We start from the raw sequence: 17,460 nt of genomic DNA, 5'->3' as shown, positions 1-17,460 counted from the left end.
TTTATGGGATGTCCATTTGTTTTGAAGAGTTATGTTTGGTGTTTTTATTTTATATAGAATGCTGAGTTGATCTATTTAAATAGTTTAGAATTGAATTTTAATGGGATATACATATGTTATCCAATAATGGATGAATTATTACAATATTATATGTAAAATTAGTAGAATAATCAGTTTTTATTCTTGAATGTCCAAAGAGCATCTCTATGATTTTAGTGTTCCAAATAGACAATCCAAGATTCAGTTACTACTTACTAGTCAGTAGTCACAAATTCTATTGCATTAAGAAATTGGGTTGAAAATTAAGGATTCGCTTGATTTGTGTTTTTATTTTAATTTTTACTATTTTTTGTTTTTAAAATTTTATGAAAAAAAATGAGCTAAAAATAAAAAATTGAATTTTATTATTTTTACTATTTTTTATCTTTATAAAATTCAAAAAATAAAAAATAAAAAGCAACTAAGGTTTCCTAACATATAGTTGATATTTAAAACTGTCTTGGAAGCCAAAGATTTAATCAAAAGTTAAGGTAAAGGAAGTAAATTATATTATATCCAACAAGTGTTGAATAAGGCTAGCTCAATTGTATAGAACTCTTAAGATAGTGTTTTTTCCTTTTCCCATGTAGGTTTGATTCCCACTTAAACCCAAAAAATTATTTCAAACAAGTGTGATGTGAGTATGTGACCCAAAACTAGTTTATAGCTGTCTTCTTATTGTCTCTTCCTTTCTTCCTTGAACTGTTTTGTATTTATTGTTGGCTTTCTTTTAGGCAACGTTTTAGTTTCAAAGACACATACAAAAGAGATATAGACATGTTAGTATATATTTATTTTGTTTGTTGAGACACAAGTTTTGAATAAATACTTTAGTACATAAATACACAATTAATTAGACACAATTTTTTACACTTTTTCTTTTATTAATTTTCATATCATTAATTTGTACACTTTTATTCTTTATTAATTTTTTACATTTTTATCAAACACAATATATATTTATTAATAATTTGTGTCTATATTTTTAATGTCTATGTCTCTATGTATTTATTTTAAAAAAACATAAACCAAATGCTGTCTTAAACTCTTGTGGAGAAGACAGCCGTGTACAGTGGCAAATTTTGATTGGTTAAGCACAAGCTAAGACTGAAGTGTATAAATGATACGTGTGCATGTGATGTGCTAGCCAGATTTCCTACCGTTGTTCTGCTAAGTTCCTAAGCATACAAATTACAAATTGGTGGTGTATATCACATAATTATGGGATTCCCTGTCAAAAAATGAAATAATATTTATTTTACTTAATAATAGAGTGTCAATTTTTTTATTTGAGTCAAATATATCTCTTAAACAAAAAAAGACAAAGAAGCAAAATTGGTGTCAACCGTGTTTCTTCCATTGTATGACTTGGATGGACGCAAGTGGAACCTACATTCCCGTGTGTGATGTGTGTGCACTTTCTGTTGCTTTCAAATAGCATCTATACCAATTTGCCAACACTTCGTTAATTGTCCAGAATCAAATTCCCTACCATATTTCATTCTTTTGTTTTCTATCGTCACCATTCAGAGTTTCATTTATTGGTTTGTTATTGGTCAATAAATTAAGCTTCCGCATGCATAATATCAGAATTCGAATTCGAAATATTCATTTAGAATAAATTATTATTTATACAATATAGACGCTGACAAATGTCCTCATGTAAGAATAAAATGACAATTATAACTACAAAAAATGGTTTACGTATATCAAAAATATCCTAACAGACCAATTGTGTAATCAACGTTAGAGTATTCTTGACACACAAAAATTATTTTTTATGGTTATAATTATCTTTTTATTTTTATATGGATACATTTATCAGCGTCTGTATCTTTTATGTATCTTTTATGTGTATATTTCCTGTCATATTTTTTCCTCCGTTGTCTTACATCTTCAATTTTATTATAATTAATTAATTACACACGTAAATCTGTTTTTGATTGACCCCCTTGGATAGAGCAACAAAGCTTCTGTTACTTTAATTTTAATATCTTTCTACCTGTTACAGAAGTCTGATCTTGTGTGATCTAATCTCTAGATGACACATATTTGAGTACATTTTATATTAACAACACCGGTTATGTCTTTGTCACAGTAATTTGATTACATTAATCCTAGTACTTGGTGGAAGACACATCATGCGACTTAGGGCTCCACATATTTGACCCTGAAAAAGGAATGCAGATTAGGTGTAGGATATCAACTTATCAAGCCACTCACTACCTGAGGCTGAAGGGTTCAAAATTGAAATGCCATTTGTCATGTGTCTGCTTAACTTGGAATCTTCTCCATCATGACATGATAAATCTGAGTTTTACCTGTGGTTATAAATTAAATGAAACATGAAGAAAATAAAGAAAATTCATTAACACTCTACTCTTGAGAGAATCTAAGCATTTTCAGTTGTTTCTCCTCATTGAAAGGCGATATAGCATTGTCAATTTGTCATCATTCAGTGGCAAAGCCATCCATCTTCACATAATAATGGACCTCAATTTTCTGCTGTATTGTTGCTTAAACAGCAGGTTGCATGATGATAATAATAATAATAATAATAATAATAATAATAATAATAATAATAATAATAATAATAATAATAATAATAATAATAATAACTGTTTTTTTAATATAGTATAGAGGTCTAATTAAAAAAAATATACAAATTTAATTAAAAATTTAATAAAATTAAAAAATTAACAAAATAATTAAACTTATTTTAATTAACCTTAAATGCTCAAATGCTCCATAAGTTAAAAGATACGTGTAATAAATTTTTTTAAATAATTTTAATCAAACAACAATAATTTCTTGTTTCAATTAATATTTAAGAAGATGGCAACGGATTATCAAATTTTGTTTTTGATATTGGAGTAATAACTGTGTTTTTTTAAAATATGAGTTGATGGGGTTTTATTCTCAAATGTGAAACTGTTTAATTATATAAAAAAATCGGATCGTCTGATTTGTGAGAAGTATAGAAATTAGACTGTCCGATTTGTGAAGATACATAAATCGGACTGAGGAATTTGTGAAATCGGATCGAGGAATTTGTGAGAGTATAAAAATTCGATCGAAAAATTTCTGTTAAAAAATTAAAAAATTTGAATTATAGAAATCGGACCCTCCAATTTGTGTATCTTCCACACTTTTAAAAAATATCAAAAGTTACAATGTTAAAATATATCACTACTTTTATTTTTATATAAAAAAAAACCATAAACTATAACCCATATAACATAGCTTTCTTATATAGTTATACTCACTTCAAGATCACGATTTGAATCTCACTCCTAATTTAAAAAAAAAAATATTTAAGAATATAATTATAAAAGACATACTAGGAAGCAAAGGTTTACCGCATATAATTTTACTTCCGTTTGCCGCATATAATTTTACTTCCGTTTGGGACTGAGTCTCATACTTCATTTGTTATCTAGTGAAATATTTTAAATATTAATAACTAAATTGTTTAATATAACATCTTTCTCTTTTTTTTTGTTTTTTTTTTACGTGTTTTATTTTTATCATCATTTTTTATTATTATTATTACTGTATTTTTTTGCATTCTCTTTCTATTGATTTTATAATATTATGTATTTTTTATTTTTTTATTTGATTTTTTTCACAAAAAAAATTATGAGAATATGAAATAAAAAGATGAAAAAGAAGAGGCACCACAAGATGAGAAGAAGGAAGAGAAAAAGGAAGAATTTTGAATTATGCAGAACTTATCAGAATAAAAATACATCCAAATATTTTCATATTACACCCAAATTTACTGCAAATACAAAAAAAAATGTTTCCTCTAATACTACATTTTTTCTTCTTTTTTTTTCTCATTTCTTTCTTTCTTTTAGTTAAATGCATGTAAGTTTATTCTCTTCCAAGTAATTTTGTAGGTATTTCTTCTTCTTCTTTGTTTGATTTTTTTATTTTTATTCTTGTTAAGAGAGTAAAAGAATAAGAAACTTAAGAAGGTAAAACAAAACGAAAATATGAATAAGAAAAAAAAGAAGAAGATAGTGATGATGATAAAAAAAAAAGCAACAGAAGATGAGAAGGAGAAAGAAGAATATTTTTGAATTATGCAGAACTTATCATAAACAAGTACACCCAAAATTCTTAAAATACATCTAAATATTTTCGTGTTACACCCAAATATCTTTGTATTACACCCAAATTTGTTGTAAATACAGAAAAATATTTCTTCTAATGCTGCATTTTTTCTTATTTCTTTCTCTTTTTTAGTTAAATAAATGTAAGTTCATCATCTTCCAAGTAATTTTACAACATTATGTATTTTTTCTTCTTCTTTGTTTGTTTTTTTTTATTTTTATTATTGTTAAAAGAGTAAAATAAGAAGAAACTTGAGAATGTAAAATAAAAAGGAAAAGCTTAATAAGAAAAAAAATAGCAGAAGATGAGAAGGAGGAAGAAAAAGAATTTTGAATTATGTAAAACTTATCAGAATAAAAATATACTTAAATATTTTCGTGTTACACCCAAATTTGCTGCAAATACAGAAAAATATTTTCTCTAATACTACATTTTTTTCTTCTGAATTGAACCATACCTCAGCCATTTGATTGGATTTAAAACAATAATTAATTTTGTTCTAGTTTAATTGATAATCTGAACCTGAATTATTCATTATCTTCAACAATGAGATAACTAATAATGGAAGTGAAAGAAAAAAGAAAAGGAGGAGAAGAAATTCTAATGAGAAAAAAAAAACAGAAAGAATAGAAGGAGGAGGAAGAAGTGGTGTTAACGATGAAAATAATAAAAAAGAAAAATAAAAAAAAGAACGTGCAATAATTAAAAAACGTTCAGTAATAATATATAATGCGTAAATATAAATGATTTGTAATTATAAAAATTTGTATCTTGGACGTAGAGAATAATTTTAAAATGGTAGTGCTAGGGAGCCAATAACCTAAGCGTACAATGTGTATAATGGGCTAAATCTTTGGTATATGAATAAAATGAACATCACTTCATACTATCCAAAATAACCATTCGGTAAAATCACTCATCCCAAAAACTTAAGTTGATTTTGGAGATCGAACATTGACCTTTCGGATCTAGAACTCTAATACCATATCATGAACCCACTCATCCAAAGACGTAACCTGACAGGACAATGTAACACTAATAATGGTCATATCTTTAATACTTCCTAAACCTCCATTGTACACATTGTACGGTTAGAACATTGGCTCCCTATACTTTTCCATTCTAAAATTAATGTGATTATTTTATTTATTTATTCCTCTTTTAAGTTATAAGTCAAGACCCACATGCACGATACACTCAAAATTATGAAATTAAAAATTGAAAAGGGAAAAAACAAAAAAGAAAGTAGTGATAGAGTCATTGAATTGAGTTGAGCGCACAAAAACAGAAGAAAAAGAAACCTGTTTCGAAATCCCTCCATTTTCTTCTGAATTGGATCAGCGTCGCCAAATAAATTTCCAGAAAAATCATAAAATCCACACACAGAAAGTAATTAGGGTTAGGGCGTCATGCCTTACCTTGTCCGCGAGAATCTCTTCATCGGAAACATCAGCGACGCGGCGGAGATCCTCCAGAACGGTGGAAGTGGCGGTGCTGCCGGAGGAGGAGACTTCACACACATACTCTCCGTCCTCAGCTCCGCCTCCATTTCCTTCTTCTCCGAATGGCGCCCATCCGTCTCCATCCCCGTAAAGGAGATCAACAAGGTCTACGTTTCCGGCGCCGGCAGCGGTGACTCCGGCAAGTGTGCCTTGTCGCCGGAGAAGCTCCTCTACTCTCTCGAGTACGCCGGACGTGACCTCAAGCTTGTGAGGATGGCGGTGCCTCTGAAGGACACGGAGAACGAGGACTTGCTTGATTACCTCGAAGTTTGCATCGACTTCATTGATCGTAGCAGGAAGGAAGGTTCCGTTTTGGTTCACTGCTTCGCCGGAGTTTCTAGAAGGTTCCACCACTCTTCCTATCTTTTGTTAAAACTTTTTTACCTTCGTTTTTATTTTTCATATTTTAACTTTTTAAGAAAGAAGAAAGCGTTTTGATTATTATTATTAGTTTTTTCTCCGGTTGTTTTGTTGCAGTGCGGCAGTGATTACGGCGTACTTGATGAGAATGGAAAATCTCTCTCTCGAAGGTGTGATACTTCCCTTTTTAGAATGCTCAACTTTAATTACAAGCTATTTTGAAAGCTTCTGTTACTGCCACTGTGAATATTCTCATCAGTATCTATGTAAATATGAGTGTCTTCTCTAATTCGGGCTTATTTTCTGAAAGTAGAACCATTGAAATATTGACATTTCTCAATCTTATATGATGTTATCTTCTTCCCCCCTGCAGATGCCCTTGAATCATTAAGGAAGAGCTATGAATTTGTTTGCCCCAATGATGGCTTTCTTGAGCAGGTGTGATATGAATGGGGTCAACTTTGTATGACTTGCTGATATCTTAGTCTTCTGTAACTTATTTTATCTACCAATTAGAACTATTGCATTATTTATTTTTATTTATTTTCTCCTGCTCTAGTTGAGAATGTTCGAGGAGATGGGCTTCAAGGTTGATCACTCCAGTCCTATATATAAGCGCTTTCGTCTGAAAATACTTGGTATGTAACTGTGGATCCATCTCCCTGTTATGTTTTTCTGGTAACTTGCATTCTTGCTAATGTTCCAAGGTGGCATAGAGAATAAATACAAGTACTATTTGTTTAGAATTTTGGTTCTACTTGTATGGAAAATTGTTGGTTGCTTCTAAGCTACATGTCATAGATTTTCTGGTTGCATGACACATTGTATGCATATAATCCATTAGTCTACTATACTATGAACACTGAAGTTCTCAACCCTTAATTGATGTCGTCTTATGTAACATTTGTCTTTGTCCATTTTCTTTCAGGTGAGAGTCATTTCTCAGGGTCAAGAATAGACAGTTCTAAACTGGGTGCAGACCCTGGCATGCCTGTCCAAATTTCTTCAGATGTTGAAGGAGCTACTAAAGTAGAAACTAATAGGAGTCCTACATATCGCTGTAAGAAGTGCCGACGAATTGTTGCATTGCAAGAACATGTTGTAGATCACATTCCTGGTGAGGGTGAGACGTCCTTTGAGTGGCATAAGCGAAGAAGTGGCAATCCTTTCAACAAGTCTAATGAATCGTGTTCGTCCATATTTATTGAGCCTCTCCGGTGGATGAAAGCTGGTAAGAAAGCATTTACTACAATACTATAGTGTCTCTGTTTCGACAATTACCTATGACGTCAGTGCAGAGTATTATAATAATTTTGTAAATGAGTGGTCTTAAACATTTTGAAGTGTATCCAATTCTTTCTTGCTTTGCTATCTTGGAGCGTTTCTGGGTGGTTCCCTTAACCATATCTCATTAAGTAGACTGATGTACATATATTGGATTCTTTGGTGATATACACTGGTTGAGACATATATATGCATAAAAAGTGCCAAATTCTTTGTACTGATATCTCTTTCACTCAGTTGAGGAAGGCGCATTGGAGGGAAAACTGTCATGCGTTCATTGCGATGCCCGTTTGGGATACTTCAACTGGGCAGGCATACAGTGCAGCTGCGGAAGCTGGATAACCCCAGCTTTTCAACTCCACAAAGGCCGTGTAGATATAAGCCCTGTATGAACCTAGTTGTAAAACCTTATGCATATCCTCTTTCCTTGATAACGGATGCCACCTATATTCTTTTTGTTGCTCCTGGACCCATCAAATTTTCCAAGCTGGTCTATTGCCAATGAAGTTGTTGAGGGAGAGGATTAAAGTCTTGTTTCTATGGACCTGGCTGTATTCTGCTCAGTTATTGCAGGCTCAACCAATGCAATTGTGAGGGGGAGGGTTCTAGTCTTCTTCCACTTCTCTTGCTTCTTGCTGAATGGATTTAAGAGATATTATGCATTTCTAATACATAATGAGGCACGAGTTGGGTTTTCCATATTTGAGTTTGTTTCCTTGAAAATTAAGGTTGTGAGAAGAAAATGATCTCCCTTGTATCGTGTTTTTAACTTTTTCTATTCTTTATCTGCATTTAGTTTTATTTCTTTTCCATGGTGTTAAGAGATCCGTACTGTCGAAATCAATGAATGAACGAATCATCGATTACTTGAATACCAATGCATTTCGTGGCTGGCGTTTATTGTCTGTGATCCTTCCCTTGCATTCTCTTTTTTAATGCTTGGATTAGATAGCTAAATTAGAATGTAGGTATTTAGCAAAAGATGGAACTAATTAGATGTATTGTAATATAAAACATTTTTCTTTTTATCGTAGCGGGGATGTCGTTAAGAGCATGAGGTCATACAGAGGAATTACTCTGATTGTTTTATACTTAACCAAGTTTTGTATGCAAATTTCTATGGTAAAAGCATTGCCATATATTTAAATCACAGAACCACCTCATTCTTGGGAAGATTTTTGTGTGTGTAATCCTGCAGGATCTACTAGCTGCATACTTTCGTCTTTGCTCAAACTATCTAGTTGATATCTTCCTTATTGTTGGAACTTGACACATCGCTAACCAATATTTGTATCAACGTTTTAAGAACGCCCAATAAATAAATATATGCATTAATAGGAGTCAATTAGGCACCGACTTTTTATGCCCATCATCTCATTTTACATAATTTCTGAATCATATTTCCATACTACATCGGCATACTAATGTTGAGATGTGATCATGGGATTACATGAAATTTTGGAGTCCGTTTCAATTTCAAGTGTTTCTGCTTTTTTATAATTGGGAAGGAACGGAAACCATGATAAAATCTCTCCCTTATTTTTTTCCTTTTTCCTTTATGTTAACGGAAACAAAAACCAAATACTTTCCTTTTCTCTTTCTATTTTATATAGGGGGAGAGTAAATAAAAAAATTGCTTTCATAGACAACAGCATAAAAATGTACTACAAAGAAGAACCTGCCACTTCAGATATCCGATTCAACATCTCATCAAAGGATAAGCAATTAAGCATGATTTCCATATTGTGCTAGTTATTTGTACAGGCTTCTAAATTCTCATTCATCTATCAATTAACAATCCTGTGATGGATATCTAAACATTCAAGTTAAGGTGGAAAAAAAATGATTACCGTAAAGGAGGAACCCTGAGGATGATAAATACCATGAATCCCTCAAGTTCATAAACATCCTCACATCATGATTAGTGTATTCCTTATACTTCATCATTTGTGCGTATCAATTCGGAACAATGTCGCTCTCGTTACACGGAACATTCACGGAATTAATGGGACTGCGCCTCTAGAAGGATGTTTGTGGCCACATTGACATCATTTCTGGCCTGCACCAGTGCTTGTCGTGCAGAGTTCCTGTCGAAACCCATCGAAACAAGTGTAGTGATCGAGTCCTCTGATGGTTCTACTGCATATTGTACTGGAGCAGGATAGTTTCTCTGCAACCACCATATATAATACTTCGGTCAGCCAACAAAACTACTGATAATTAGTTAGGAAAAAGAAGAAAAAACCATATATTTTTCATGCAACAAATGTTTGCATTGAACGGAATGCTATAAATGACTTCATCAAATTGCAAAGCACAACGAACTTTTCAGCTGAATCTCCTACATCAAAGGGTGAGACATGTTTCAATAAGGCAATCCAAGAAAAGCTCCATGATGCTCAGTTGTAGTTCGTAGCTACAAGGGTTACTTGAAACTGCTGTATCACATATTCATGCATCACATATATATCAATCCAAGTAGGAGGGGAAAGGGAATCATTCTTATTACATAAGATGCTAATATAATGGCGGCATAGAAATCTGAACAAGTACTAAAAATCATAAATGGATAGCTCCATAGTAATGGAAATCGAACAATATTAGTTACAGCTACAAAGTAAAACTTGCCTCCATTTGGTGAGTTGGATAGGATGGTACGTTTCCCGCAACATTCCTTGTTGATGGGCCGCGTGGACTCCCCATGGATGGCAATGAAAATCGTGAGAAGAATGATGAGATGAAATCTGGGAACTGCAAAGCATCAACACATCAGCACAAATGAGTAAAAACAAGAAGTTCCCTGTAATCACTTGGTGTATAATAATCTATACTGCATAGTCATCGAAAAAGGTTTAAATTTTAAATAATTGGATTAAGTGTGAAAGGAAAAGGTCTGAACATAAAAATTGTTTGTTTTTTTTTGTGTGTGTGTGTGTGTGTGTGGTGTGTAAATCGTGAGGTAAGTATGTTATATTGCCAATCTCAAAGGAAATTGGTATAATTTACCCAAAAAGTTACTCATAGGTGAAAGATTGATTTGGCTCAAACCAATTTCAACTAAACCTATTCCTATAAATTTATACACACATTACTTAATGGAAGCTTGCATTAATAATAATGGATAAACAAATTACAGGCCATCTGAATTACTGTCGCATAATTTTCAAAATTAAAATAACAGAACAAACCTATATTGTAGATTCAAAATTACCTTTGCTTTTCGGATATAAAAGACATTCAAACGGTACAAGGATCCCGCAAGGATGCCACACATTCCTGGTAAGAGGGACCTTCTCCATGATGATAACACAAGCTGCTAAAATAACATAAATTACCTTTACGTCTCTGAATGGTTCAGAACATGCATATAGTTATTAATATATAAGCACAAATAGTTCAGTTATGATTTACCTGCAAACCAGCTAGATATATGAATGACTTATCAGAGAAGGGGATACCAAATACACGAATCCGTGTTGAAACTGGAATGTCTAAGAAAAAAGGTACATATGAAGCAAATATGAGACCATAAGGTCCAGGAGTGACTAGCTTCGCTGCAGGATCTGCAAGAGTGAGCATACAACTTCAAATGCAAGAATTTTAAAACATTCTTACTTAAAATATTTTATTTGGACAGAGCTTTAAACATCAAATCCGAATAAGTGACATACAATTACCAACCAAATAATAGCACCATAAATAGACAACCGCTCTATCTAAATTAAAAAAAAACAAAGGCACCAAAGATGTTTAAGTTAATGAAGCCCAAAGTTGTATCAACATAAAAATCTCATATAAAGAGAAGTTCCTTGTCAATGGATAACCATATATGTTGTTGTATATGCTCAGTACTAACTCTGTTTAGAATGCTCACCAAAAGCAAAAATGTCGAAAGACAACGAAGAAAAAAATTGAAGGAAAACTAAGCACCATAGAAGTGACATGCACAACAAAGAAAGATGGAGCAAAATATATTGAAATAAGATGCAGCATAAAGAGATTAATCAAAGTTTGAGTGAAAGGCATGTTATTTATAACAATCAATAATGAGAATAATACCTCTAAGGAGTGCTAAAGAAATCACCTCAAACAGTAGAGAAGTTAATACAGAGAACACGATAAATACCTGCACAGAAGGGTACAGACAGACATTTTAGAACTACACATAGTAATCTAAGACAAAGCACTTCTCCCTCTTGTCATGTAAGATCAGCATACTAAAGTGCAGATGGAGGGAAAAAGGGAGATGCGGGTATATATGTTGAAAAATGAACATAATAGTATAATACATTGAAAATGCATAAATCTGCAACTATATATAAAATCTCATACTATTCTATGCCTAACGTTTCATTAACTGAACTTGGTTTCAGAGTAATTCTAGAGAAATTTATAAACATAAACATAAAACTACTTACCGAATATTTGTTGGAACCTATCTGTCTCTCAAAAACCCTGAAGTAGTATAGCAGGTAAAGTCCAAACATCATCTCTGGTGTCGATGAGAATGCAAATACAGACATAATCAATTTCCAGAGACGAAGCTTTCCAAAAATATCCTGACAGAAATACGAGAACAAGGGAGATGTTATGGTCTTGTTTGAGTGATTATAAAATTGTGCCTTTCAAGTGTTCATTATATACTATAGAGTGCAAAACATGAAAAAGTATCAGAAGATCTTAGTACATATTCTCCATTAGATTTGTTCACTGATAGCAGAAGTGCATAACCCCTCAGTGTCCTTACTAACATTCCAAGAAAAACAATGAAATAAATCCGAATCTCAAAGTCACAGCAATAGAAATCTAACCACTAATATCAAATCCCCCATCTCTCCATAAGTCCTCTATCACATGGTTAACATACCATGACAACTAATCTGGCACCTTAAGTAGAAGTAAACTAAAACAGTATCATGACCTAATCTACATTAAAATCCAAATAATTACATTGAAAAGAGTAATCTGAATAAACCCAGCAGATCAAATTCAACTCAATCCTAAAACACTTGAAAACTAAAACCCAGACCCAATTGCACATACATCCCTAAAAGGAAACCCAATGAACCTGATTACATGATACAAACAGAATCCCAAATTCAAAAATAAATAAAATAAAAAGGTAAAAAGGGCCACCTGATAAGACAACCCCAGAGAGTTGAAACGACCCTGGATCCCAAAGAAGATTGTGAAAAGCGCTGAGGCGATGATGAAAGCCCTTGTGACCGGAGCATTTGCTGTAACATAAACAAATCATCAATATGCAAATCGAAAAGACGCAAACTTTGTCACATAAATGAGAAATTGAGCTTAAAAAGAAAATTGGGGTGTGAAAGATTCAACACCCCAGATGATTGAATGGGTAGGGAGAGAGAATTGACGCACTAAAACCAGAGGGGCCTCCGTTCATCTTCGCAGTGTTAGCAGAAAGCAACAACCTTTTTCAGTGGTTGTAATCTTTTGTGTTTGTTGCTCTTCTGGGTTGTTCTTCTCTTTACTCTCTCTCGCTCGCAACCTTGGTTCTTCCCTTCTCCCCTGTTCTGTTTTCTTCTTCTTCTTTCCCTTTTCTCTTCTTGACGTAAATTTTTTTCCCCCAATAACAGTTGTATTTTATTCACTGAAAAAAATAAATATAATAAGACAAGAAAAATAAAAAATATACAAGAAGTTAACATAGATGATAAATATTTTATAATTTAATCAATAAGTTTTATTTTAAGCCTTAAAAATCCTAAGAGAAAAATAATTTGAGTAAATATCATTTTTAATCTCTAATTATTTGTTTGATAGACTTTTCACCTCTTAAAAAATCTAAAAACTCAAATCGGTCCTTATCTACTTTGATATATGTACATTCCAGTCTCGAGTTAGGGACCGAAAAGGACATTACCAAGGACCAAAAAGGCATTTACTCAAATTTGATAGGGATTGAAATGTACATATTTCAAAGTAAATAGGGACCAATTTGGATTTTTAGATCTTTTAGGGGGTAAAAAGTCCATCGAACAAATAGTTAAGGATCAAAAATGACATTTACTCAAATAATTTTTATAAGCTATATATGATAAAAGATATTTAATAAAAAGGACTTTATACACCAAAATTTCATATCTTTTATATAGTAAAAATAAAAGTGAATATTATAAAATTATATATAATAAAACGAACTTTAAGAAAAAATAGTATATGTTAAAGCTCTCAAATATTTATTTATTGATATTGAATTTGATTAATTGGTTGATGGAAAAGAGAAGGATGAAAATAAAAAAATTTAAGATATTTGACTTCTTTTGGTTCTTTGGAATATTCTATGTATAGTCTGTCGACCTCTTTCTTGGAATGAGGCATGTGCTAGGTAAATTCCTGATGAGTACTCGAGTTATTTAACTTTTTATTTTTTAAGAAAATCAATTTAAATATAAGACCAAAATTAGTAACATTGTTTGAGTTTATAAACCTGTTCAGAGATTAATTAACTTAACCTTTATATTTTCATAAATTTAAAGTGCTAATTTAAGTAATCTCCATCATCTAGATACCCATAGAGAAACATTCAAATACTTATCCCATTGAAATTTCAAATTTTAGGAATTAATTTGGGCATTAAAAACTAGAACAAATTTTTTATTCGGCTGAATAAGTATCATTTTAGAATTTTGATTAATTCATACAGATTGCAAAGGAGATTTTAAGTCTCCTAATATTTTATTTTCTTTTCACATTGGTAGTTAAAAAGAGCAAATTAGGGCATTGTTATACGAAACAAGTCAATAAAACATAATTGTGTTTAACACAAACACATTAACAAATATATGTCATAATTTATAACTAAATGGTTTAATTCTTTAACAATATGTAATGTTATCACTCCATAAAGTGTATTAGAGATGAACACTAGGACCAACATTGTGGATTAAGAAAGAGAATGAGCATAGCTAGCAAGAAAATATATAACATATACACTACTATAAATTGGCAATACAGTGTATTAAGGAGTGTGTGAAAATTCATCCAATGTAGTACTCTTTTCTATGCTATACCTTTTGTTAGGAATGACATCATTCAATGACAAATTCATCCTTGTAACAATTAAAATATACAAAGATCTAAGCTATGAGTCAACTCATTCATTCTACAGTTTTGGTTGGCCAGAGGCTTTTCCACGTTGTAATCTCCTCATTGCTATGCAGCTTCCTAATTCCACCATAGAAACCATCTATTTCATTTCCTTCTTCTCTATGATGCTTCCTGTTTATCATGGTTTGTCTCCACCTTGAACCAGGGGTGTATTGGTTGAACTCCAAAATCACCATATCTGTCACAAATTACCACTTTGTCACATAAATCAACTCAAACTTTGTTTACCAATGACCAAAGCCAGAAAGGACAAACCCATGATTTATATGTGTAATTAATTACTAAAAGTGGTTTATGACATAAGACTATAAATGATTATGTGAAAAATCCTGTCATACCAGAGATGCAACAAAACGAAAGCTCAATTTAATGGGGGAGAAAAATGTAAAAAAGTGGATTCTCTTACCATTTTTGTGACAAAGGCACTGGTTTGCATATCCTTGACATGATTCCAAATGACCAATGACACCATACCACCAACCTAAAACAATACAATTAAAGCAAAAAAATTAGTAAATGTAGGTAATCAAACACACACACACACACACACAAAACTTATAAATTAAAAACATCAATGGTTGTTGACCAAAGTGTTATACAATTCTTCACATGGGATAATTTAGAAACTAGTCCATTGAATCAGAACCATTGATTTGATACATTTCATCAGACATACCATATGGAAACTCTTTATTTCTCCTCCACTGGATCTCAATATGATCACCAGGTCTTAAGTCATCTAAACAATCAGAGATATGAAGAACATGTGGAGAATTGTCAATTGGTGGTACTCTCAACCTGTCCCATTGTATGTTTTCTTCAGTTGTCCATCTTCCATTAGGTGAGTACCTGCCAGAAATTATGAACTTATTCATGTTAAAGAGAGCTACGAGTTTTCACACTTCAACATTATAACTCTGAAAATTGTCTAAATGCAAAGATTTCAGACAATTTGGAAGTCTAATTAACCACATTAGATTAATAGATTGGACTAAGCTCAACTATGAAGGAGTAAAATCTTTCAACATACCTTGCCTGAAAGGTGTCAGTTCTAGAGTCATAGCACAAAAGAGCATCATAACATGAAAGCATGAACCCAGCATGACCATTCTGAAAAAGGAAAAGTGGAAATCAATTACAAAGAAATACAGTATCCCAATGAAGTTTAATCACTGTGCAATATTGGCAACCTACCAAAATCAACAAACAGGTTATTATTATCAGCAATTGGTTAATTAATTACCTCACGGTTATAGACTTGAGCAGGGAACCAAAACATGCCACTCTCAAGAGAAAGATACAAAGCCATGGTTGAATCTTCAGGCAATGAGTTCCTTAACTTATTATCACCCTTTCCTGCTCTTGGTTTGAGCCATAGGAATGGGGAAAAACTACGAAGAGAAGCAAATATTCCTCTTTGATTGCTTTGGTTGAACATCTTCTCTTTGGTTCTTGAAGCTACATGGCATTGCCATTGCCTATAAGCAACATCACCTATCACTTTACCCCATTTTCTCTCCATCTGTTTCTGCCATAGATAATCACTTCTGCTTCTGTCCATGAGAGATTTGCACACTGCTCCCACACGGCATAATTCAGCAGGTGAAAGGTGCTCAAGGACAATCTCTAATGGCAAATCAGGCAAATCCAACAGAGAAACCATGTTTTTTTCCTTTTCCCCATTATTGTTCAATTTATTAGACACCAAACTCTTCTTCTTTAGCGGCATTCCAAGAGAGAATTGAAGAAAACTAAGACCAATAATGCTTCCTTTCTTGACCCTAGAAATCAACACACTTGGAAGATTCCCCAAGAACCAAGTTGAAACTAGTTTTGATTCCCCACCACTACTATCTCCTCTACAGTGTGGTTTTCTGGTGAAGGACTTGGAAAGGATCACAAAGGACACAAAAGATATAAGGAAGTAAAGCATTGTGATTTGTACTTGGAGGTTGGATTTCAAAAGGGTCTATATATTTAGCAGAAGAAAAAGAAACAAGGAAAAGTGTTTCTACTATTACAAATAAAATATTTAAAAACAAGATCCACCATTGGAAGAAGAGTGAGTATTGGTTAGGCCAAAGTAGTGCCTTAAAAATCTTAATGCAATGCTTTCAGAGAAGGACTTGTGTAGACTACACAACCGACAAGGCTTTTTGTTCTCTCAAAAGATTGTTAGTTAAAGCAAACACTTCTCTCGCACAGGACATGGAACAAACACCTAGAATGCACAAAGTGAATTCCAACATAGAAAAGAGAAGGGGCAACAACAACATGTACCACCAGTGGGAGGCAGCTGGCACTGATTGATGATGGTGTTCTTATGATCTTTGTTTGGTTATTACTAGATTGTAATCATGACCCCCAAAAGAGACATGCCCATGATGTTCTTTTGGATCATATCAAAAATCTACATTCAAAATCAAAATCAATGAACTCATTTGCTGTGAATTTTTTACATATCATATCTGGGAATTACAAGCTGAAAATCACTCCACTAAATGCAAATACTAAAAACACCTATTTAAACCAAAAAAAATATCTTAGGTAACAACAATAATAATAATATATGGTCACCAATTATGGTACATGCATATCACCCTAACTCCAAATACTAAAATATGACAATGGAGTTTAAAATGTAACTATATATATAAGAAGATAAGATGATGTATGCAATTTTATGTAATATATATTATTATTATTGTTGTTGTTATTGTTGTTGTTGTTATAACTAAATACAAAGTGGGGCCCCTTTTAATTGAATTAAAAGTTTCTATTACTTTAATCACAACTCATTAGTGTGTGAATATGTGTGGCGTGATTGTGTAAAAGAAGAGAAAGGAAAGGGACTACTATCTGAAAAAAGAAAAAAAAAAGAATGAATGATGGGGGATTTTAATTAAATTAAAAAGTTTATGTTATTATTAAATTAAAACTAGAATATTATAAATGTAAAAGATAGATGAGTGAATGACACACAATTGGGTGTGTTAACGTCACAAGGGGTTGCAACGGC

The 17,460-nt window shown here is 32.3% G+C and overlaps 3 protein-coding genes across 4 annotated transcripts; 1 reads left to right on the top strand and 2 right to left on the bottom strand.

Annotated features, from left to right (window-relative positions):
• The first annotated feature begins 5,321 nt into the window (after positions 1–5,321).
• LOC112716624 (uncharacterized) lies at positions 5,322–8,176 on the top strand. The gene is made up of 6 exons (XM_025768573.3): positions 5,322–6,004; positions 6,138–6,190; positions 6,394–6,458; positions 6,580–6,658; positions 6,949–7,251; positions 7,542–8,176. Exons 1-6 carry the CDS (start codon positions 5,568–5,570, stop codon positions 7,694–7,696), a joined length of 1,092 nt encoding a protein of 363 aa, XP_025624358.1. The 5' UTR covers positions 5,322–5,567; the 3' UTR covers positions 7,697–8,176.
• A 749-nt stretch (positions 8,177–8,925) lies between these two features.
• Positions 8,926–13,002, bottom strand: LOC112716625 (rhomboid-like protein 20). Of its 2 annotated transcripts, none has more exons than XM_025768575.3 (8): positions 12,690–13,002; positions 12,441–12,541; positions 11,723–11,863; positions 11,364–11,430; positions 10,716–10,867; positions 10,516–10,617; positions 9,933–10,055; positions 8,926–9,474 (listed from the first exon to the last, which is right to left on the bottom strand). In XM_025768575.3, exons 1-8 carry the CDS (start codon positions 12,712–12,714, stop codon positions 9,307–9,309), a joined length of 879 nt encoding a protein of 292 aa, XP_025624360.1. In that variant the 5' UTR covers positions 12,715–13,002; the 3' UTR covers positions 8,926–9,306. The 2 variants fall into 2 exon arrangements, with proteins under 2 accessions (XP_025624360.1, XP_025624359.1); XM_025768574.2 differs by having other exon boundaries at positions 10,516–10,620; positions 12,690–12,966.
• Positions 13,003–14,105: 1,103 nt separating this feature from the next.
• Positions 14,106–17,320, bottom strand: LOC112716623 (F-box protein At2g26850). Its single transcript, XM_025768572.3, has 5 exons — positions 15,685–17,320; positions 15,472–15,551; positions 15,118–15,290; positions 14,848–14,922; positions 14,106–14,619 (listed from the first exon to the last, which is right to left on the bottom strand). The coding sequence occupies exons 1-5, from the start codon at positions 16,372–16,374 to the stop codon at positions 14,432–14,434; spliced, it is 1,206 nt and encodes a 401-aa protein (XP_025624357.1). The 5' UTR covers positions 16,375–17,320; the 3' UTR covers positions 14,106–14,431.
• Between the last annotated feature and the right edge of the window lie 140 nt (positions 17,321–17,460).

Source organism: Arachis hypogaea, chromosome 10, assembly GCF_003086295.3.
Source record: "Arachis hypogaea cultivar Tifrunner chromosome 10, arahy.Tifrunner.gnm2.J5K5, whole genome shotgun sequence".
Lineage (NCBI taxonomy): Eukaryota > Viridiplantae > Streptophyta > Magnoliopsida > Fabales > Fabaceae > Arachis > Arachis hypogaea.
This window is presented reverse-complemented; position numbering and strand designations above follow the sequence as displayed.

What these genes read in the sequence shown, in the direction of transcription:
- LOC112716624 (XM_025768573.3), top strand. Translation starts at nt 5,568, where the DNA reads ATGCCTTACCTTGTCCGCGAGAATCTCTTCATCGGAAACATCAGCGAC. An exon ending in TTCGCCGGAGTTTCTAGAAG is followed by an intron (nt 6,005 to 6,137) that starts GTTCCACCACTC and finishes GTTTTGTTGCAG; the next exon opens with TGCGGCAGTGATTACGGCGT. An exon ending in ATGATGGCTTTCTTGAGCAG is followed by an intron (nt 6,459 to 6,579) that starts GTGTGATATGAA and finishes CTCCTGCTCTAG; the next exon opens with TTGAGAATGTTCGAGGAGAT.
- LOC112716625 (XM_025768574.2), bottom strand. Translation starts at nt 12,714, where the DNA reads ATGAACGGAGGCCCCTCTGGTTTTA. An exon ending in CTCTGGGGTTGTCTTATCAG is followed by an intron (nt 11,864 to 12,440) that starts GTGGCCCTTTTT and finishes TATTTCTGTCAG; the next exon opens with GATATTTTTGGAAAGCTTCG. An exon ending in TATATCTAGCTGGTTTGCAG is followed by an intron (nt 10,621 to 10,715) that starts GTAAATCATAAC and finishes ATGTTATTTTAG; the next exon opens with CAGCTTGTGTTATCATCATG.
- LOC112716623 (XM_025768572.3), bottom strand. Translation starts at nt 16,374, where the DNA reads ATGCTTTACTTCCTTATATCTTTTGTGTCCTTTGTGATCCTTTCCAAG. An exon ending in ACTGACACCTTTCAGGCAAG is followed by an intron (nt 15,291 to 15,471) that starts GTATGTTGAAAG and finishes AATTTCTGGCAG; the next exon opens with GTACTCACCTAATGGAAGAT. An exon ending in AAATAAAGAGTTTCCATATG is followed by an intron (nt 14,923 to 15,117) that starts GTATGTCTGATG and finishes GTATTGTTTTAG; the next exon opens with GTTGGTGGTATGGTGTCATT.